General features: G+C 32.7%; 1 protein-coding gene across 7 annotated transcripts in view; it reads left to right on the top strand.

Annotated features, from left to right (window-relative positions):
* pnut (septin 7-like protein pnut) overlaps window positions 1-22,050 on the top strand; it is a 71,620-nt gene extending 49,570 nt beyond the window's left edge. For 2 of the 7 annotated variants that reach the window (XR_012461435.1, XR_012461436.1), the window contains 2 exons: window positions 5,757-5,901; window positions 14,643-22,050. Coding sequence is in view for 5 of the 7 variants with exons in the window: in XM_074138211.1 (XP_073994312.1) it covers window positions 5,757-5,838 (82 nt within the window). In the remaining 2 variants the exon portion in view is untranslated. Of the gene's footprint in view, window positions 1-1,064; window positions 5,346-5,756; window positions 7,278-14,642 lie in introns of those variants that run through there. The other 5 variants (XM_074138212.1, XM_074138217.1, XM_074138211.1 and 2 more) reach the window with 3 other exon arrangements.
* The last annotated feature ends 1,832 nt before the right edge of the window (window positions 22,051-23,882 follow it).

Below are 23,882 nucleotides of genomic sequence, written 5' to 3'. Positions count from 1 at the left end.
TTACGGTAGATTTACATCCATTGCAAGAATATTTTTTACTTGTTCAGCTATCATTAAAGAATTCCCTATAAATAGGTAAAACTCACGGAGTTCAGCACCTATTATAAATTTTTGTTTTTGATGTAAGGAGGGGTGAGTTGCAAGTGATTCTGGTATTAGCGGGACCGATTTTCTTTGCACTTCCGCAATGATACGCTTCATAACCAGATTACTCAAGGTTATAGCACTATAAAATAGGGTTTAAACTGTCTTTTAAAGGACAAGTGAGATCAGGTTATTGAAACAAAGTAAATAATAAACAATCATTGGCAGTTCTATTCTGTTTGTGATATTGCGTATTTATTAGGGCTGACTATAAATGTTCTGCGTGGATTTGTAAAGATCTAATCGATAATAGTCTAGTCTTAGAAGGTTAAAGTAAAAAGAAATAATTTAGTAAAGTTATTCTTATTTTTAAACTGTGACTAACTGAGCAAATACCAAATTAGGAGAGTGAGGAATTAAATGAAGGCGCAGATTCATTTTTGACAGAACTTGGAACTTGAAGGTCTTTTGTTATATACAAAAATAATTTAGTTGTAATAATAATTAAAATGATTTCTAGTTTAGTCACCATTAACACAATTTTGCTAAGTGTTTGTCAAGTGGCCTACGTAAATTATTTTCTTAATTAAGATGTTTAAGGTGATTTGAATTAATCTGAAAATTTAGTGTTTTATTGGCTCCGTACTGAATCGTTTCTCAGGCAGCCAGTTGATATCGATGATCATCAAAGTCTAGTGCATCACCGTTGAGCTAACCCCTTTCTCTTCTATTCGTTATTAGCTTTTCTTTTTTTTTATGCCAAAATATAAAAATATTAATTTTTGGAAGCTTGAAAAAAAGGCTATGGTAACCGAAACTTAGGGCAGCAATAACGTTTTTTAAAAATGAGTTCCTTCGACTCACTAATGGCGAAGAAAGAACCATCAGTTTAACTTTTTTTAAATTTATTTTAGAAATTTGAATTTATAATTTATTTATAATTTTTCAAATAACTAATTTATACTTTCATTTGCGTTCAGAGACACATGGTGATGAAGTCTGCAGTGATTTAAAATAGCTCTCTCTTAAAGTTGGCATCAAATTACTGCTCCACATTATTACTTTTCTACCTAGTGACATATTAATTAGCTTATGCTTCTTTTTATTTTTACTTTGTCAGTACTGCGCTAAATTTAGTGATTAGTAAAGCTTTCTGCTGAAGTGCCCTCCCAAGCTCGCTTTAGTCAGAATAAGCTAATTATGCCGAGGAGGCACCAATGACCTCGAAACTCCGACTATGAAATATTCATCTACCGATTATCCAGCGCGGGACCGCATGACACATTGGATTACGCAAAGGGAGAGAAGGGAGCAGCTGTAGGAATATCTCACTCACGAGGGACATTTTCCTCCTCTCCTCTCTTCAAAACATTACCTGAAGATGTCGCCTCCTTGCACTCTGCTCACCCATAAGATGAAAAAATGTGGGATTGAAGTTTGCCCTGATCTCAGGACAAGTCCACACAGTGTCGTCTTCGTTGACCTGCTCCAGATGCAGTTATTCGGGGGCACCAAAAGCAGGTTGAGATTAGATATTGCCCCCCCCCAATTCAATCCATTACACGACCATTTTATTTTTACTGCCACACTAGTTAGAAAGTATTGAAGCCGTACCATTGCGATTTTTCGTTTTCACCGGAAATATTGTTTTGAGGTCCTGTGTCCTAAAAAATGGGTTTTAAAAAATGACCAATGTATGTGAACACTCTAGGTCAAAAACGAAAATAATCTTTACATTTGATTGAGTGACCCCGGGGGATTTGCCATAGAAATATTTTTATGGAAACCATGGAAACAGTTTCAAGACGATGTGAAGGCATTAAAACACGAACACATACGTAGGGAGTGTGTTCATTTTTAGATTCAAAATTAGTCAAAATAGGTCAAAATTTTGCAGCATTTCGAGGTTGAAAAGATTATACGTTCTTTATTTTATTTTTATTTTTTAGATTTGTACGTTCAGTCAAATAGATGAAATAAAGTTATTTCACATTGAGATATAAGAATTTCAAAGTGTTAGCTAATTTCACGTTTAGTCAGGTTTTGTTAAATATACGAGTATATATATGTACGTATATATCCCAATAATAAATACGTACATTTCTGTTTATTAACAAATCCCAGCAAGTTACTAGTTTCCCATTAAAAATAAATAAATAAGGATACTCTAGTACTAAGGGATATTAATTGTCGATATGTATACATATATAGATGTCGAAACATTTGATCGAGTGATAGGAGCTCAAAGTCTTCGGTATAACTTAAGAGTTGAATATTACTGAATTTTCTCCATGAAAAGTTGAGTATTTCTGTTTTTTGTATTAAATCATTTAAATATTTTTACGGAATTTTTTTTTTTTAAATAATTCCATGGAATCTGAGAAGTCGGTTTAAGTTTGATTACCGCTCAAATTCAGGTGAAGAAAGAAAATAGAAATTTGTCTTAATTGAAATTACTCACCCTTACAGCATATTGAGGCATACAATTTAAATGCACTCATAAGAAAATTTGTCATATACTATTAAATTTGTTATGATTTTATTAAGAGTTTCACGCCAGATTTTTTTCATGAAAATAAGATTTTCTTTGTAACTTTTCGTCATAATTTATAATAAATTGTAATTGCTAGTTTAATCAAATTATTTTAAAGTTAGTGAAGCTGGAAGGTTGTTTCTCGACGTTTAACAAGCTTCCAGTTCTATTTTTAGGTCTAATTTTGTATGCATGCTTTAAAATTTGATGTTTAGGTTGCTTTTTAATTAATATTAAGAATTTTGTGTTTAAAAATTTAGCTTGTTTAGTACAAAGAAAATTGTGTGTTAATTAATGTTAATTAAAAGTTGATTCTAACGATTTGCTCTATGTAACTGCATGCTTCCCAAGTTAAATCTGAACCTTACCTAACAAACTTGGCCTATATTATTTATTAATTCCCTATTTAGGACTACTAATATTTCTATTTCAGCTTTATTTCTTCTTTTACTGCTGGTATAAATTTTACGATTTTTAGTTCTCACTTGAGTACATACATATTTTGAGATATCGTGTGAATGAAAAAAAATGAATTTTTAGAAATAGGTCTGGGTGTGAATGTGTATCTGAATGGTCACCATATTACAAAAACGTAAAAGTTTTAATGATTGTAAACACACTAATTATCTATAGATTGAAACATTTAAGCTTGGAGGTAATGTATATAAGTGCACCTACCAAGCGTAATTAAAGTTTTCAACGAAAATTGGTTTTAATCCTCTATTGTGGAGCATGAGAGATGGTTAAGGTTTCTCCTTTTCAGAAAAAGTTAATTTTTGAGGATTCCTGGGTAGTCTATTTCAAAAAAGCATCTCTTTTATTATAGTGAGCCTACGTAAAAATGAAGCGAGTTACATTTGGTAATACTTCAGATTTGACAAGTACAAATTTAAATGTAATGTACAGATATTAATATATCTGCTAATTTTATTTGTAACATTTTTCCGTTACAATTTCAAAGGGACCTGGAGATGGGACCAAGCTAGACCCCGTCCAATGTGCCATTTCAGAACGTAGTAGGTTCTAAACCTATTTAACATTGATCCATATTAATGTAACCTCAATTCTTGGAAGAATATTGGCGGACCAGAAGTAAGAGTATAGATCGTAAACTTTACTGTGTATGTGTGAATGGGCTTGTGTAGAATTGTCCTGTGGGTTCGCTTAACTCAAGAAATCGCGCCATCAACAAAATATAATGTATACTGTTCAAATATTAGGGGGGGTAAGGATAAGGTTCTTTGTGTTGTTCGGGCGGGACACCCGCGCGGACGCCAAGATTCCTGAAGAACGTGCTATTCACTTCCTCCTTGCGACCTTACTAATCTTTTTTCTCTTCGAACTCAAATTTTATTCGTTTAAATTATAGAATGCCGTCAATATTTTTCTTAAATTAAGGTGTGTCTTGATATGAAATCATTGATGGCCGGATTCTTCTCAGTGTAGTGTCGGCCTGTGGACGCGTTCCTTCGTCAAGACTACAGATTCACATAGAAGAGAATATTTAAGGACAGGCTGCAACCAGATAATTTCTTCTCCTATTCATCTATTTGATTTCATAAGAGTTTTTTCGTTTTGCAATTCTATATCTCCTTGAATGTCATATTTAACAGTATTTTTGTGTGATGCTTTCTCTGTTCATTATGGTCGAAATGGTGAGCAAAAAATCTAGGTTTCCCTAGTCAGTCCAATGACCAATGTCGAACTACACAGAATTCCCTCAGAAAAGTACTGATACCAAGCTGTAAAAGATTCTTTAGAGGTTTTTCTCTGTGACAGCCAGCCGTTCTTACTAAATAAGTTATGACTATATATATTCTATTCCAGTTAGGATTGTGGTTTGGACTTCTTGAGGGCCAATTTTTAGCACTAACAGCCTCAATAAGCAGTATCCAGTTTTAGCCACCGAAAGAAAGGAAAGATGCCTCGCCTTCAGTACTTGCTCAAACATCCAATTAGTGTTTGGAAAAAGGCAAAAAAACTCAGATGATGCCCTGTTTCAACATTGCGAGTCATTTCCTGTACTTTTCTAAAGCTTTGTTCAAACGTCCTTTCGTTTTGGTGTTCAAAGTTTGTCTTCCTTACGGTTTTTTATTAAGCACCCATCATCCCCAAAAATATTTTTCTGAGGTACCTATTTCGCAAGACATTTTTTTGTTTGTTTCTTAAGAGGTTTCCTCTAATCCGGATTGTCAGTTTTAATGACGGATTTATGAATGAACTTTACAAGAAGGACGCAATAGAATTTTTATTTCTTGAACTGCTCTGTGTAGGTATGGGAGTAGTTTTTTTTTTTTAAATGTTTTTCCTCAGCTGACTTAGTGGCTCTAATTTAGTGTAAAAGTGTGCTACATTTAGCTGTGTTTACAATCAGCTTTGGATGACTGCAGTATCTGCTCCAGCTATCTTGTTGCTGAAGTTCGAATAATGGTTGAGTGTTGTGGTGTAAAAAGAGCGAAGGTTATGTTTTATTGACATATATTTATTGACCCTTCGTGTTGTTTCATTCGGTTTTAAATTGTTGTTTTAACATTTGTATATATTAAATTTTACTTTAGTTGTTCCAATGTTATATTTTATTTCAGTGTATAACATTTTTATTTGGGCTGGGTATCTGTGTATGTGAAGCTGTAGTTTCTAAAAGATTTGCTCACTGTGGCAAATAATCTTGATAAGCGTACATGAATGTTTGTGGTGAACATTATAAATACAAGGTGTTGATAAACTCGAGAAGAAGATTATTACCAAAAGTCGGATGAGTTAATTTGGGCACCTTTAGAGAACCTTATACATTTTGTATTTTAGCATAGTAATACTCGTATTTTGGCCGTACGGATTTTTTGTTTCTCCATTCTGTGCGCACGTTAGCGTAAAAAAAAAAAATCGTTCTACTGCCATTTAATGCTTTTCTAATTCAACCGTTGTAAACATTTATTGCACTTTTATGACAGATTAGGCCTTTGTTTATTTTTTTGAATTAAACCGTATATATTTAGTTTTTATTAGAGCTTTAGTCTTTAATTTTCTGTGGATAGCACTTTATTGTCTTTATTTTTTCAAATAGCACTATTAATATTAATTGTTTTATTGTATTAGCATGTTATTATATAAGTTGTGCATGAGTGTGTTATATATTCAGGTGCCCGGTGATACGAGCTCACCCAACCACAGTCACGCGAAGACATTCATTTCAACACCGTAGCGAGTGCAAGCAACAATAAAAACATAACAACCCTGCTTTTATTGTATGGACTTTTTTTTTCCTTTTTCTGCTTAGAAATTTTGTAAGTTTAATTATTTGGAACTGCTTACGTAGATATATTTTATGTCTATATTATACCGAGTGTTTAAAAAACAATGACCATTATGGAACTTATATCAGTGCAGAGCGCAATGAATAAAACTTTCACTTACTCGAATCTTCTCGTACGCTATAGTCCGCAAGTGTTTAAAGGATTCTTATAAAATTCAAGACCGCGGACGATCGAGTATTGCGTTTTATTCATTAGCGTATAGTGTGCGTCAGGTTCATAATTAGGCCTTTCTTTTTAAAACACCTAGTACGCCATGTGCATTGGCCTTGAGACAGTATTTTTGTTAAGAGGTGTATTTTTTTTAAATTTAAGACGAGGCGCATTTTATTTTTAATTTCGTAAATTAAGAAATTGAGATTGGAAAATTAGGGGTGATATTTAAAATAATTCGGGAATCTACCTACAGTACTTTTTGAGTGAGCTTTTTTCTTAGGTACCCAGGTTAATGTAAACCTTCTTAGCTGTTTTATTTCTGGAAAAGAATGCGCTTGCCCTCATTTTCTTTTCGAAAAGTTCTAAGTGTTCTGAGTTCTTCTTGAAGAACAGACAAGTTGCTTTATTCTGCTAATGAGTTCTCCGGCTTTCCAATGCAAGTTAAACTCTACGCCGTATGGTTGGGAAATTTGTCTACCGTTCTCTGTATGTGAGTCTTTCACTTTATTTCTGGTACAAGTCTTGGGGTTTCCTTATCCAGAGCCAAACAAAACTCTGCCCTAGTGCCATGAATTAATTGGGACAGTTAATACACATTAATTCATAATTCCTCTTCCTAATTCCTGAAAAGCCTAAACAAAGTGAGGAGAACCTCTTTATGATTCTGCAGATTGAGACTAGGAATTGTTGCTCGCACGAATTTTATTGCTTGGGGTGAAAGCCCGCATGAAGACGGCTAGTTTTTGACCTCTTCGTTCCTAACTTCAATCTTTTCAAAAAATGACCTTGCTAATGGCCTCTCTTGAAGCAACCTGTTGATACGCTAACATTATTATGCCATCCTCGAGCTCCAAATTCTTTAAGAATTCTCATACTCAACCTTTAACCTGGAGTAAACTGGTTACTGACCTATTAATTTAATAACCGTTTGTCCACCTATAGAAACTATTAATTACATCACATTCATCAAGAGAAACTTTTCGCTAAGACTTTTTCATTGCTCCACTAAAAAAAAAGCTAACATAAAAGACATAAAAATGCGCCTCGTATCACTTTGGCTTAAAGGGAAGCTTATTAAGGCTTTGTTTGTGTTTGTGATGGTGTTTTGAGGCGTTGTTGTTCTAATAAAAAACTGTAATGTTTTTGTTAATTTTTGTAAATTAATAAAACTTCCGTATTTAAAAAAAAAAAAACATTGTTTTTTTTATTTGTAAATCAAAGTATGTTTTCTGTTAGATTTAATTTCTTGACAAAGAACTTCATACACCATTCAAATGCTTGAATGATGGAATGCACGTAGCAAATTTTACTTTTAACACTGCGTGATATAAGAAAGTTCTTTTTATATGTGATAAAGTCCGCTGTTTAAAATAATATTTGATATTTGGGAGCACACCAAAGAGTCGTGTTTGATGTTTGACGCAAATAGGCCGAGTAAATTGCATGCAATTATCTACTTGGTTGACCTAGGTTTCAGCTTGATTTTAAAGATTTGTTTAAAAGGTTTTCACATTTTTGACTGACAACTTAGCAAATGAGCTCTCTGGAATGGTTTTTCTACAGCCTTCGCAGTGCCTGATTCTACTTTTACTAGTGTTTTTTACAAATATTTTTTCAAGCTGATTTATATAGTATATATATATTATATTTAGCTTATAGTCAAGGTATATAAACATGCTGATCGGTATTTTGTCTCCAACTAAAATTTGGTGGTAATTTGGTGACAAAATTCAGTCTAGCAATAAATGTCATTTGACATACAGTGCGTGGCTGAGGGAATAAACTATCAAACTTATTTACATAACCGAAGTTTTCTGACGATAGAGTTAGATATGAAACCGGTTAGAATTAAAACAAAGAAACAATGTTATCACGGACGCAAGCAAAGAACATTTTATTTTGGCTGAAAAGGTTGAGTTTGAAGATATCCCTCTAAAAGTTAAATATGTAATGCAAAAATAATAAACTTATAATAAGGTAAGAGTGATTATTATAACTCAGATTTTAGAAAATTTAATTCAAAATAATGGAAAAAGAAGGTAAGTAAATAAATTTTCAAATTAAAGGAATCTCTGCTGCTCAGCGCGTATAATGCTTATGAATTTTCATGCTTTGTTTACTTGGGAAGCGTGGGAATTAATTTGCAGGCTTGATTAATGTGCCACTACTTAATACTCTTTTTACTTTCATCCAATTGCAAGGTTTTGTTAGCTTTCGGAAGTACAGGGTGGGGCAAAAGGTATGAACCTGTTTTAAAGGGATGTAAAACAAAATCAATTCAACTTACAGAAATCATGTTTATATTGTTTAATTCAGTACAGAATCTAGTATTTTACATTAAATTTGAAAGATGGATATCACGTAGGTGGCGGCCGTCAGCCGCGATGCACTCTTGAAGGCGAATTCTAAAGTTTTCAACCGCTCTTCTGCACATTTCGATGGGTATTGCCGTAACTTCCTCTCTGATTCTGTCCTTAAGTTCTTCCTGGGTATGTGGACGATGTTTAAAAACTTTTTCCTTTTGTACCCCCAAAGAAAAAAATCACAAATGCTCAAATCTGGTGAGCGCGCAGGCCACTCCACGTCACCCTTCAAAGAGACGAGGTGCTGGGGGAACACTTGCCTCAATCTCGCCATTGAAATCCTAGCAGTATGGGATGTAGCCCCGTCCTGTTGGAACCAGATGTCTCCCAGATTAGTTGCTTCACTCAATTCTTCCAGCTCAGGTTCAAAAAACTCTTCCAACATTGTCACGTAGCGCTCAGCGGTGACAGTGACGATCGCCACACTTCTTCCTCGCTTAGATTTGAGCATTTGTGATTTTTTTCTTTGGGGCTACATAAAGGAAAAAGTTTTTAAACATCGTCCACATACCCAGGAAGAACGTAAGGATAGAATCAGAGAGGAAGTTACGGCAATACCCATCGAAATGTGCAGAAGAGCGGTTGAGAACTTCAGAATTCGCCTTCAAGAGTGCATCGCGGCTGACGGCCGCCACCTACGTGATATCATCTTTCAAATTTAATGTAAAAAACTAGATTTTGTACTGAATTAAACAATATAAACATAATTTCTGTAAGGTGAATTGTTTTTGTTTTACATCCCTTTAAAACCGGTTCATACCTTTTGCCCCACTCTGTACTTGAATTATGATTCCCTGAACAAAAAAAAAATGAATGAATTGAAAAAATCTTTTAATAATAAAGTTTTGTACGTTTTCTTAAAAGTGGTTCCAACAATTTTCTATAAACTTGGACTCACAAAAAGGCTTCTTATGATGTGCATAAATAATCTACTTATAAGTTTTTGGCTGAGTCAGTAAACCTTGCTATCTAGGAAATACTATATCTTAGACATCGGAGCAGAACGTACGCACTGGTAGAATTCGCAGACTTTCTAAACGGCATGAAGATTTCCGTGTATGAAATTGAATATGTTGGTAAACTGTAACTGAAGTCTTACCAGAGATAATTGCATTATATAGTTCCAAGTTATTAATGAAGAAATTAATGTTTTGAAAAAAAATCAAACATAGGCCCTGGTTGGCATAGACCAGTTGATTAATTGAGAACTAAATGCGGGTGGTTTTTCAAACCGAAAAGTATATCTGTCAAACACAAGGCTAGAATCTGTGCAAAAAGCTTTTCCCAGCGAAGCGGATTGGAAATATTTTCTCCTGTCCTGAAAAAGGAGAGCTTGGAACTGTTATTTGATTTGAGCCCAAAAGAATTTTAAGGGCGTAAAACTGCCCTTATTAAAAGAAAGTTTAAGAAAACAGCATAAATGGTACAAACTGAAATGTCTAGAGGTTTGAGACAATTAAATCTTCTCTGTATGAATTTTAAGGGAACAGAAATTTCTGTTGTGTGTGACCTCGCATGTAGATGATTTTATGATTTTGTACAATGAAAGCATGTAAGCTTTGTAAATTCTCTATTGAATAAATAAATACAATATTGAAGATTTAGGTAGAGCTGAAAAATGTATTTGATTGAATATTGAAGTAAATATTTATGTAGAAATTTTGGTTATTGATCGAAAACACTACAATGAAAAGCGATTAAATCATTATAGGATGAATACGTACTGCTACTTCTGTGGATGTTAATTTGAAGTTGATGGAAAAAGAAGAACTAATGTGTTCTATGAGATTTGTTAAAGCGTTACTTTAATGTATGTTGCAGTAAGCACTCGCACTGACATAAAGTCACATTAATAATTGCTATTCAATGAACATTGGATGAGTTGTGAAGCGAATAGTACGGTACTATAAATGTAGGACGTTTTGTCTTAACTTTCATAACTTAATGTCTAGAACCCTCACAGGAGACATTTTTGAGGAAATCTGTAAATACTAACACTTTTCAATAAAGTGGAAGTTTTGGTCAGTTGATTTCGTTTGTGAGAATATCTTGAAAGACGGAAAACTCTATTCAATAAAGTGGCACTTCCAGTCAACCATTTCCATAAAATTTAGAAAATCAGTCTAAAATTTGATTCTTATTAGTATCATACAGATGGAAAGCCATTACAGCAACACTAATAGCACTTTAGAGGAAAGTAATTATCCCTCTTTCCCAGAAGTAACCCTATTTGAATTTTCCTTTCAAATAAAAGTTAAGTTCTATTAGGTATGTAATTAGTACCCAAGTTTTAAGAGCATCTTAAAGAACAGTTTTTGAGAAAATCTTAAACAATTAAAAATTGATTTTGTAAAGTGATACTTTGGTTGGCCGATTTTAACCGAAACGGCATTGTCGCATATTCTGTTGATACCTAAGCTACGAGTAAATATCATATTTGAACTTTCTGAGCTTTTTTGTGTTAGAGTGGGTACATACAAATATACACCAGACCAATTTGTAAAAAACACTTTTTCGGACTCTGGGAACTTCCTAACCAACATTTTCGATAAAAACTCAAAATGTGCACTATTACAATACCTTTTCTCACTATATTAGAGTTAGAAAAAGTAATAATGTATTCAAGTGTTGCCACTAAAACACTTGACTTGATATTCACAATTTAAAGTATGAGTAAATAACTCCTATTACTATAAAATTTAATTCAATTCAATTTCATGCAATAAGGCATGTTTTTACGAAAGTTCTTGCAAACGAGGTCTAGACAATGTTGATGCAAAGTTCAATAATTTGTTTTCAATAACGTAAATCGTGTTTGGATGAACTGATTCTGGTAATTAGCTAATCCTACCCAAACTTCGATGGAGTGCAACGTAACGTAATTGGTTATCGATCATAATCCTACCCTGCGAGTCATATGACGTTCAGTTTTTTCATTTTATGGTAATGAAATGACTTAATGGCATAAATCTAGGTTTAACTCACTTTGGATGAAGCTTCCAACCTATGTAACAAATTAGTGATGTATAGGCAAAATTTAAAAAATGTATATCATCATTAATATTATTACAAAAATAAATCTTAAAAAACTTTATTGGATTTTCAGTCTCTCCTGTTCTAAGTTTTAAATGCACACGTTTTAGAATTCTTCCTTAGCGACAAATAATTGTGGATTGAGTTTAGTGCACTAAATAATTAAATGAGATAATTAGAATCAATTTTTACTTTTTTGTGATCATAAAATATTGAATATTGTGAACTTATATTTGCTAGGATTCGCCCAATAAATCATATTTAATTATTTGTCAACGTTTTGACAAATTTTTTATCTTCTGCAGGAAGGGTCTGGATTGTACATGTTTATTAAATTAATACAATATTAATTACAATATTTAAGGTAAACATAAAATAATTATATTATTACTTTATGCTTATTTTTATTATCCTTAAAGTATCTTCGTAAGCCAAATTATATTATGGTTATGTTAACCTTTATTTTTAATGATTAATCTAATAATATTGATATAATAATGTAATATGTTGGAGTAGTCTAGGCCAAAAAGAAAAATATAAATTTGGCGAAACATTAGAGTTGTTTTGTTATTTTATAAATATTTTTTACACACACACACACACACACACACATATATATATATATATATATTTGCTGAAATATGGTTCCGAAAATTTTTATTAAACTTAGTTTATCCAATACACATTTAAAGCATTACACTGAAAACGTTTTCCACGAAAAATTGATTTGGGGTAAAAAAGAAATATAATTTTAGGAAAATGTAATGAAATTTATTGTAATTTTTCTGTAATTGTGCGGGTTTTACTGCTTTCTTTATAAAAGATCTAAAAATACTTGTGAGAAACATTTTTATCGCAAAAATGAGTGGCAGGTTCAAGGGGGTGATGGTTTTAAATTTAGCTGTAGAATTATAGTAATGACATAGCTGATATTCTAAAGATTCTAGACGGGAGGTAAGTTAGGTTTATGACCACGCTTTTCCAAGCTGAGTTATTTGGTGTCACTAAATACTGCCATATTTGGAGTAGTAGCAGGAACTTCTAAAGAAGTAAGGATGTTTTCGTGTGTCAGGGGCTCTGTTCAGTCTTAGAGTATGCCGTAATGTTGCTCAAAATTGATGGGAGAATGTAGGAGAATACTTATTGCTTCTTTTCAGAGAAGTAACCTGAAGCTTCTCCACTTGTGTCCTGGTCACACTCGATTAGAGAAGGACAAGGCAACAAAAGAACGGAGGAGTTGGCTAAGTGGTGGTAGAATTTTTGCTTATAATTTTTAGAATTAGTGGAGTAACACCAAAGTAACAAACACTAAAAAGTGCATGTGTTGATAAGCTTGTATACGTCATATACGATAACGCCTGAAAACAATTACGTCTAAATTTATATGGATCATCTACACCATTTTGTGCTTCAGAGTTAGCCATTGTCTTATGAAGCATTTTTTGACTAAGAAATTAAAAATGAGAGTATAAGGGAACAATCAATTGTAGATGCTATGAAGGGACATACTGGTTAAAAAGAATTAGTTTAGAGAAAAGTTTTCGCTGGGTAGTGTACAGTTAAGACTGATGTGTAAGTTGGGCGCGGGACCGCTAGGGTCACCAACCATTAAAACAAAATACAGATGGTGATGGTGATAAAGGAGTTGGGGAATCAGTGCGTTACTATTTTATTGTCCCTTATTCGTCAGATTGGGTGTAGGTGTGGGAATGCTTAGGATATCTAACTTCTACTTTTGAGAGAAGACCCTCAAAAACGGTTTTCATTGGTTATCGAGGGGGGATAAAGAACCCCACGCTCTTAAGGCATTCCAAGTAATAACTGTTGAATTAAACTAACATCTTAAGGTTTTTGGGCAATATTAAATTGTGTTTGATTCACAATAATTCCTTCAAAATATTGCTTAAAAAATAACTGATCGTCTTAAGAAACCAAATTTATTCGTAAAAAATGTGGTTGATACAAATACTATAATGCAAGTGCAATAATTACATTACCTGAGCAAACTACAAACTAAATGGAACCAATAGGTACAAAGCTTTTGTGCTCTTAGTAGACTTCAGCCAATTTACTTTATGCATTCATGGAGATCTGGATTTAATGATAGGCTAGGAAAAGCTGAATTCGCGTGATTGAGAGGATTAAAATACGCATGACCCTTTTAGATCGTCTTGACGCATGCTCCTTGGATCGGCGATTTTCCACACAGCAGCTGCAGAATTTGATTCTTACGTTATGCCGCTAGAATAAAACTTTTTTTTTTTAACAAAGGAAATAATTCACAGAAGATTCTCGTACTATAGTTAAAATCGTTCTTGAAAAATTATTTAATAAAATTAAAATAATTCTAAATTTGCTTTAAACTCGAAATTCTAATAACCGACGAGGTGTCTGAAATGCCATCCTTTGTGGATTACTATAATAATGTATGTAATGAGCATTACTTAGGCTAACTGAGCTCACCTACAGTTAAGTTGTAATTTTTTGAGAAAATTTATATTAGGCAATTCTCGAAGGAGGCGAAGATACATTTTCCTCAAAGTACCATTTCAGTGTATTATATGGATCTAACATCTGTGTAGTATTATAAGAATCAAGTTCGTTGCAAAAATTTTCAAGAAAATCAGGTGACCGAAGGTGGAAAAATTTTCCATTTTTTTTTATTATTGCATTCATTCCCTGATAACAGGTTAAAAAAACTCCATTTTAACCAACCGGAGGTAGCATCTCTGGAACTCATTTTATAATCTGCTATTTAGGACTTTTTTACGTTAGTTTTCTCTTTTCGAGATTTTCTCTTTCTTTTATTTCCTTTTATGATTTGAGTTAAAGGAATTTACAAAAAAAAGAAAAGTCAATCAGCGGTAATTGCAGCGCTGCACTGATATTCTGTAGGCCAAAAGGCCACGGTATTTACGCTTTTGACATTACCTCATTTCATACGTATTACACATATATAAAGCAACCACGTTATAAGATTTTATTTTAGAAAGAAGGTCAAGAAGAAGGCTATTTCCCACAAGTTTTTTTTTTTTTTTATAATTGAAGCCAACTAACATTTAGTAATGTTTTGAAAACCATGCTAACAGAAAGTATTGTAACAAAGTTTCACTACAGATTTTATTGCATAGACTGTATTTAAATGATTAATTTGGTTTGCAGGTCGGTTGATGGCAAGGAGAAAAAGAATAAAAAGAAGGGACTTTTTTAAGTGTGCTGGAACTTAATGAATGTGCCAATTAAAAAGATAAACATTTCGTAAAGGATCTTCATTGAACTACCACTAGTCTTCATCAATTTGTATATATTAAAAAAAAGAAAAAGAAAAAAAAGGAAACTATAAAAATAATAATAAAATTGGATGTGTGTTTATATACCTGCATTAACAAGAGGCACCATACATCATTATTTATTGAAAATAAATAAATATTTAATTGTATTTAGTCTTAGGGATTTCTTATTTTATTTTTGATATATAATATATATTTTGTTTCTTTCTCAACCATTGTATTATAGTTCAAAGAAAAAATTTGATGTAATTGTACCATAAATTCTCTGGCTAAGTGTTTTTAAAAAGTCTTCTTGCTTACAGGCGTCTCTTATGCATTTCATATTTAACTATTATTCGTCTTTATGGAGGGACCTAGCCAATGATGGCTTCCTAAATTTTTAGAAACCAGTTCCATAAAGTCGAAGTGATATCTAGGAACCTATTCTTTATTTTCTAAGAGTGAAAACAAATCACTTACCTAGCCCCACTTTGCATTAAAAATACCACTGTTTTCACTATCGTGTACACTATTGCGACACAAATTACGGCGCGGTTGCAATTTTGTAGTGCTCTAGACTTAGGCAGTCTTCAGTTGCTATACTTCAGGGCATGGCTTCAAAAGTGAAGTCAGAGTAATTCATTAAAACGGTTCGCGCGAACCGGTAGGATGCCATCAGAGGGAGTATATAGCTACCTCAGTATAACAGTATGTGGTTGTGAGCTAAAGTTGGTTTGTATGTAGAACAAATCATTGCAGATTTTAGTTGTACTGAGTGAATGTTAGAGGTGACGATGTAAATTTTGCTAGTGTAAGGTGAAATATGGGATCAGCAATGACGCCAAGATCCCTGAAGGAATGGTTAGTACATTACGCTAGCGTCTTAATCTTACAAAGTCAAGTTTGGCGGATCCGTTGAGTGGGAAAACAGATCATGTAATATCGATAGGTGTTAAAGATATGGTATCGGTGTATAGTAAAATGTTATCAAACATTTAACTTCGCGAAATTCAGAAAAGAACCCTTCTTGTAATAAAAATATATTGTCATTGCAGCCTGTAAGAAAGCCAGTATCTTTTAAGTTCTGCGAAGTTCAAAATATCCAGAGCTTCTCAGAACGTAAAAGATACTGGCTTTTAAGATTTTTTGAAGGTTGCAATACCAACATATTTTGATTTCAAGAAGGGTTTCTTTCTGAATTTCACGAAGTCAAATGTTATCATTGTTTACTTAGGTACCTAAATAATAAATTCTTATTTTTACATCGCAAGTGCATAACTCCTCATAACATGTTCTCTTATAGGAGAATACTGCTTACCCAGTACACACGTTCTGCCTGCAAGTTCATCTTAAAGCTATTTCTGCCAATTGTTCCCTTTAGCTTAAGGAACGCCTCTCGGATAAAATGAGTTACCTACCACTGAGTTGAATATCATCTTCACACTCAAGCCACTAATGGAACTATTTAATGCCATTCGCTTGGGCCCTCAATGTCTTCTGACAGTAAGTTCAAGACGTTTATGCATATAAACTCGCTAGGGGCATCAGTTTGCTTCAAGCATTTCTTTGTACGAGGCCTCTTTAAATGTAGAGTATAACATATAAATAAGATTTTGTATGAGGTTTGAGCTAAAGTTTCCTCAGAGCACGCTTAATTCAAGTAATTGATTGTATCTCAACCTGCGCAGCCCTTTGCAGAATGTTGATGGCGTCAGTGTAAGTGTATAAGGCTGTAATAGTGTGAATGTCAGATGAAAAAGTGGCCAGTCCATTTGATCTTACGAGAAACAAGCAAATATCGCGCAACAGCGACGTTGAAATCTATTAGGATGTATGCGAGACGCCTGTACTTAGTGGAAAAAAGTATAAAATGGAAAAGACGAATTTTAATTTCAATTATTAAATTCTAAAATGCAGCTGCATGCCCCTCACCATTAAGCTCAATTGTCTTTAAATATTAATATTTAAGCATTCTAAGATTTGGGTTTTCGTTGTAATATTTCATTTTTATTTTAAAATTTTGAGGGACTCAATAATTCATAAAAATTGCTATCACCGCTGTAAAAATTAAATATACTTATATTAAATTTGCGAGGCAAACGTTTTTAGATTGAAATGTATACAGAGTGGAAATAAAAAGTGTCCAGCCTTATTATTTTCCTTTCTTCGTTTAAAGCATTTAAAGCATGTGTGATAAGTGCATTTCTCAGTTCATATATGGTTATTTTAAGTTAAAATTTATCCTCTAAACTAGTTATAAAAAAAAGGAAAAAATAATATTTAAAAAGTATCAAAGTATCGATTTTTTGTGTGTCGAAATGGAACTAATATCTGAAATATGAATGTCCAATTTCTTGTCGGCCTTTTCCTTTATTTCTTTCTTTCTTTCTTTTTTTTTTTTTTTTTTTGCTTGTTTGGTGTCTGTAACGATGGTGGGGAAATAGTGGCTTTTTTAAATACTAGAATAATGGAAACATAATACAGCCTAGTACATCACACCTCACACATTAGTACTAAACAACACATTACACAAACAGAGCTCTCTTGAAGAAGGCATGTGAGCCGAAATTTCGGCAGTTATTTTAAAAAAGTTCTTTCCTTTAGGATATGGTAATGCTAATTCAGCTATTCGTTTGCTGGGTATTATCGGAGAAATAATTCCTGGGCATGTTGTCGTCATGAGTGGTATCGTCGGATAGATGCTGGATTAATTTTTTCTTGGCCTACCTTAAAGCTCAAATACAATAAAGTCAGGCTTCTTGAAAATGTGGAAGCTCTTATAGGGATGACCCAGGAAATTGCTGCCAACCCGCCATAAATAACCGCAGGGTCATGCGAAATCTCCGTTAGGGACTCGTGTGTATCTCCATAAAGGCCGCCACTTCCGTGATTTAAAAACTAGAACAAAAAAAAAAAAATTAAAAACTGCATTATACAAGTTGGTGCAGATTCGTTTAAATAAGTTTTAGTAATCTTTTATTTAGGATAATTTTATGAAATTTTTACGCAGAAGATGGGCGATGGGCAGCTAGTGCGAAATTAATGCTTAGTGACCCGAAACTTTGTTATTTATTTGTTTTATTTTATTTTTCAACGCCAAAGCAGGCACTCACTACTTTCTTAAAGCAATTTGTGGCGATTTCAGTTTTACTATATCTCACATGTTTTAAACAAGAATTACTAGCTCTTAAGTGAAAAAAAATACATTAGCAAAATTTTAACTTTTTGCTTATTTAAACATTCTAGGAGATGTTGAAGGAAAGTGTGACTACTTTTTATTAATAACTCAATGTACTTTTTTGTTGCCATATGTACAACACAATGAAGGAGAAATTTCAAGAGGTTGATCATCTTGTTTGCGTATTTTTTCATTTTAAAAGAAGGAGGATAAATAAACGAAACAATTCTAATATAATCTTAGTAGTACTTAATGTTAGTTGTAGTTAGAACGAACTGTTGCAACTTCTACTTAACAAATAACAATATAATAGATTAAAATGTTATTTCGAAAAAGTGTAAAAAAAAAAAAACTTAATCCTTAATTAAACTAGAGGTTCGGGACCCTCATTCCAGGTTTCTTTTAGGTGCCGTTTAAGAAACAGAGAACTCCAGGATTTAGCCTTATCTTCTATTAATTTAGGAATATTGTAAATACTTCGTTATTTTAAACTAATTCCATTCTCTAAAATATTTAAATTACCAAAGGAGATTTATTAATACTGGTCAACCTTTTGGAAAGCATATGTTACATGTATGCCCACAAAATAATTTTGAATTTTTTATTAAGAAACTTTTAAGGTGGCTTCTGTTATTATTAATATTTTGCAAGCTGTAAATTCCTTTTTGTAATTTATTACAATGTTTGCTTTAGTCTTATAAGGCTTCAAGTTGAAAATGATGCAAAATTTTGTAATTCTCTTATTATTATGTTACTTAATAATGGGAAATAAAGGGATTAATAGTTAACCTTTCAAGATTCAATTGTAACTTTTAATTCAATTGGTGTGTAGGTATACCTCCGTATGGAGGTCTTAAGGGCACTGTTTGGCATCAGGATGAGCCCTGAGAAAAAGAAATATTTCTGTCACTATCGAAGATCAAAACATACCGCAATGAAGAATGTAGGGTGGAATTGTGATATTCAGTTACGAAAAATAACAGATTTTAATTGCAGCCTGCCAATTCAACAATGTAATTAAAAATATAAGACGAGATTTCTATAATATATCTATCAATGATACCTATTATCTCTTCATTAATACAGAATTCATAATGAAGTTATTCATAATTTCGAGTGATAAATTGTGGTCTGGAGGGTTAAATAATGTAAGGGCTAATTAGAGATTTTTACATCTTTTACTGTTTTGAAAAACTAATTTTTAAACCGTGATGATTTTTTATTTTGAGTATTCACCTGAAAATTCTCGTCATGATGGCCCGTGATTACAAACAAAATGGAGTACAAATTGTCATGTGCGTGTATGAGGGTGGACAGCAGCATAAATAAAAAACTGAGAATAGCAGAAAGTTTAAATTTAATATTTAGTTCAGTTATAATATCAGGTGGCTCCTGAATCAAAATATCAAATTTGAATTTTCTGTCATTTTCTGTTTTCGAGAATTACTGAACTACAGATAACTAGTATCTTTTTCTCCAATTGTGCCTAGCCTGAGATGTCTTTTCTCAATCCCATACTTTCTTTTGGAAACTGTGATGTACATCCTGTTCCGAAAGTTCCTCATGCCTTCCGCTTTTCAAGTTAACTCTACGAGTTCTGGCCTGCTTCGTCGCAACCTCTTTTTATCCATTTATTCCTGATAAGCCGTTTAATCCGTTTGTATTAAGTCTTAGACCTTAGACCCAGCTCATCATTTCATTATTTCTTGTAATTAGTCTCGGCCTAAGCAGTAAAATAAATCTGCTTCCAAAGTCACCTCAAACTTGACATTACAACTTCCTGTTTGGGGTGGTCTTAAAGGTAAGGCATCCTTAGGGTGCTTCGATAGAACCTTCGTTTATGTTAAAAAGCGTTTGCTGCTTGAATGTGCTACGCATTGTTCTGGTTAGTGCATGGAGAGAGGGGTTGCTACTCCCCAAGTGCCTGCGTATCAGTTTTGAGGTTACTTTGGACGCAGTTTTTTTTTTTTTTTTTTTTTTACTTCTGAGGCCGTGACTAATTACAAGAAATAATTAAATGAAGTGATTAACCGAGATGAAATGGAAACGGATTAAATGAGTAACTAAGTGGCTAGTCAGGAATCTGACTCTTCCTGCTGGCATCTGACTCAATTCCAAACAACATTTTTTTTAAATATAATTATGAAACGTCAAAATAGAAAAAGGTTTTCGGTGAAAACTCAAACCAGAAAATGTTCAAGATTGCACAAACTTCATCTTTACGGGTACTTAAGAGAAATTTTAAATCTGTTACAATTTCAAGAAAAGAAGCATGTACTTGTGACGGAATAAAATCTCAAAATATATTCACCATTACGGATCCAATCTTCTTATTAAATAATGAAAATTGGATGAGGCTAGGCAACACTGAACAAAAATCAATAATATAATTTATTGAAATACCTGAGACTTGTATCATTAAACAATACATTCCTTTACAGACTGACTTGAACAGTTTACAGCGCCCTTCAGACAGATTTTTGGGGCAGTATCAAATAAGGTTTCGCAAAAAGTCTCCCCAAAAGTCTGTCTTTTTTTAATGAATTTTTACTTTGTGTTTAAAAAAAAAAGTTGTATAAATGCGTTCCGTAAGCAAACGAATTCAAGTCATAATTTTTTAATCCTACTCAAATTGATTTGTTTTTGTAAAATTTCCAAAAAAATATTTCGATTCTAGAATTTGTTTTCAGGGCGCATTAGTTTATATTCTTTTATAATTTTGTACATTTTTTTGGTACACTTAGCTTTATTTAATAAAGAAATTAAGATGGTATTTACGAAAAGAAAATTGTATGAATATTATATCTATTTTCTGTTTTGCAGAGAGTATATTTTAGGAATATTGGTCAGTGTTTTAATTGAATGAACACTTCAGTTTCTTGCAGAAGTTATTTTTTAACAAAGATTTTGAAATACTTTTCCTTGGAAATTTTTGCTAGAAAATGGTTGTAGTTACGAGAAAATTTATGCTCAGGGACAATTAAAAAAAAAAAGTTGTAAAATAAGAGTTTCTGGTGAATTTTCTCAAATTTGCCTTCTAGAAATGTTATTTGAAAGCTTTCAAAAGAAATTCTAAACAAGAACCTCTACACTTCAAAATAGAAAGAAGCAAAGCTTACAAGAAAATTTTAAATAAAGATAAAGGTGATTCGGGAAAAAGTAAAAAAATTCAGTAAAGCCAGTGATCCCTGATTCTGGAAAAGTAATTCCTGTAAATTTGTCTTTTGTGTGTATATATGTGTTTGATTTGAGCACAACTCAAAGAAGGTACATTGCAGAAAATTCAAATTTGTTAATACCTCTAAATGACATCAGAGAATGCAACAAGCAAAAGGTTTTCGTTAAAATTGGCAACAGAAAATTGCTTGTTCACTGAATAGATTTTACAGGATTCTCAAATTTGCTTCAGAAACAGTTCCAAACGATTTTCTTTAAGCTTTGTGAAACCCTAAATACAAGGAGATCTGTGATCTTTAGCTGTGAATCATTTTTCGGAAAAAAGCTTAGTGGAGGATTAAATTTAGATTTGCTCTTGATTTAAAGAGGGTTCTGGGGGGAGGGGAAGTGAAAACATTTTCGTTTCACGTAATGAACCTACGTCTTATACTTGAAGCCATCATGTACTTAGTAAACATTCGAAATTTTGAAAGAGTTTCACTTTTTTTTTTTTTCTTTTCTTTTTTACAATATTGTACGTAGGTTTAATTTAATCAGAAACGTATGTAAGATACTGAAGCAGTTTTCAGTGTGAATTAAAAACCTGACAAAATTTCCTTGATTAATTGACTTCCCAGCTATATTATAATAATTGATCAAAAAACGTTGCATTAAGAACAAAACGTTTTATTTTTCTGCAATAATTTTTGAAAACTTTTATAGCTATTCTTTTTAAACAAGCATATTGTATTTACTAAATGTATTAATTTATATTTCGGAGATTTTCTTTTGATTATAATTTATATACAAAACAGTAAATTAGAGAAATAAAAAAAAAGCATTTAAATTCACCCTCTGTACTATGTGTTCAGATGTGTACGATCTTAAATAAAGAATACAAAGCAACTACTGAAGTACCTAAAGCTGTCTATTACAATAATAAAGAATATATCAATATTTAATTTAATATGTGTTCTAATTCCTTTTATTTATCTCTTTTCCTTACAAACAACAACTCTATCTTTGACTGAAAAAAATAAGTCTCAGACGGTCCTTTAAGGGCTCAAGCAATGTTGACGAGTGTGGTATAACGAACTTGATTGAACTTCATTGTCTCTTGGACTAAAATTGGGCAAAGATTTACAGAATTATTAGTATTAATAGTTTTAGAGGGGGCCTTACTCACGTGGGGCGAACTCCCCTCTTAAAGATGCGCACTTCATTTATGAAAGTAGGTTCAGGCGTTGACAGTTTGATACGATTGCCATAACTCCCTTTAGTAGTTGTAAGAAGAGGACGTCACTTGGCTGTTACGTAGGAAAACCCTAACCCTATCATCCTGCCAAATTTTGTCTAAATCGGAATAAGTTTTACAGAGTTTACAGGTCATAGTCCCTTATGCTGGCCAGTTTATTCAAAATAACTTTTTTGATATACTAATGATAATATATACATTACATCTTCATAAATAAAAAGGCACTTTATTTTTAACTCTATTCCAAATTATTCTTCGGATTTATCTTTATGATGCCCTTCATTAATCCTGTAGTAATCTCATACTCATGCACATTAAAATGTGTTCAACATTTACTGTTGAAATGTCTATCTCGGAATCCAAAGAAAATTTGACTCTTCAATTCGTCTTACAGAAGAAACGGAAGCACAAATTACAACAGATAGTAACAAATAAATTAGTAAACAATAATGAATAATATTCTGTTTGGTAATTATTCTTTATTATTTCTCATTCTTACTCACCTTAACAGTTTTTCCGGATTTTGTTTGGTCACCTGCTCCTGATATGGATTTGAGCCAAAAACCGCTCTCATTCTAATGAAAGTAAATGTCTAATTTTTGATATGACATTCTTTGGGAAAATGAATGCGTCAATCTGGAATTTTCTTTGTGCTGCAAAATTAAGAAAGTCATTAAGTAAAAAAAAAAGTGGCTACCCTAACTTAATGTCAAGTTAGGCTGAAACGCTCAGCAAATCGACGGCACAAAGTTTTTAAAGAAAACATTTTAAAAGATCTAAAAATAAGGTAGCCACTATATTTAGGCGACTTTAACTTTATTAATATTGCAGATAAGCGTTCAAATTTTGTAGAATAGTGAAACCAATGAATCTGCAAGGATAGAAAATAAATTTAAAAATCAAATAAAGTTCATGTTTTAACGAGTGTAATTCTTATCTCTAAACTCTCTAAATTCAAAAAGAATTATTGTTACAGTGAAAACGGCCATTAACATATATGTTATATTGAAGCAGTTAGTTTTTAATCGCTATCCGCTGGCCATGTTGTTACAACGCGGCCATTAAGAAAAGACAATAAGTTTTTTGTTAATATTTTTATGAACTGAGCAGCAAAAACGCTGAAATTTTAAAGGTTGGCGGTACTAACGATTGATAAATATACAATTCTAAAAAAAGCAATGATTATTTTGTCTTAGATTAGATTCCGTTTAGATGGGTCAGGTAACCCACCCACAGGATTTTCGGTGTCCCTCTTTATTAGGAGCCCTCTTTTCTTGACTGCGTTGTACCTAGTCTATTGACTGTTAAGTCGAATTCGAAGACTTCTGGTAGCCTTGTTGGTGACATGGAACGCTCGAGCAGGTTCATCATGTTCACATTACCCATTCGGGTACCAGGGTATTCAAATTAATAAGAAAGGAATCCGGAACTATTCCGGCACAGTACCAAGAACTTTGACGAATCTGTCTTCAAGTTCTGATTTCGAAGTTATTCTGAGGCCTTCAGGCATTCACAAGGAGACACTTACATAATGGCAGACTTTT

The sequence above is a fragment of the Rhodnius prolixus genome, unplaced genomic scaffold (assembly GCF_049639745.1).
Source record: "Rhodnius prolixus isolate KJV_2025 unplaced genomic scaffold, Rpr scaffold_11, whole genome shotgun sequence".
Lineage (NCBI taxonomy): Eukaryota > Metazoa > Arthropoda > Insecta > Hemiptera > Reduviidae > Rhodnius > Rhodnius prolixus.
Note: the sequence above shows the minus strand (reverse complement) of the source record. Positions and strands in the feature narration are given on the sequence as shown.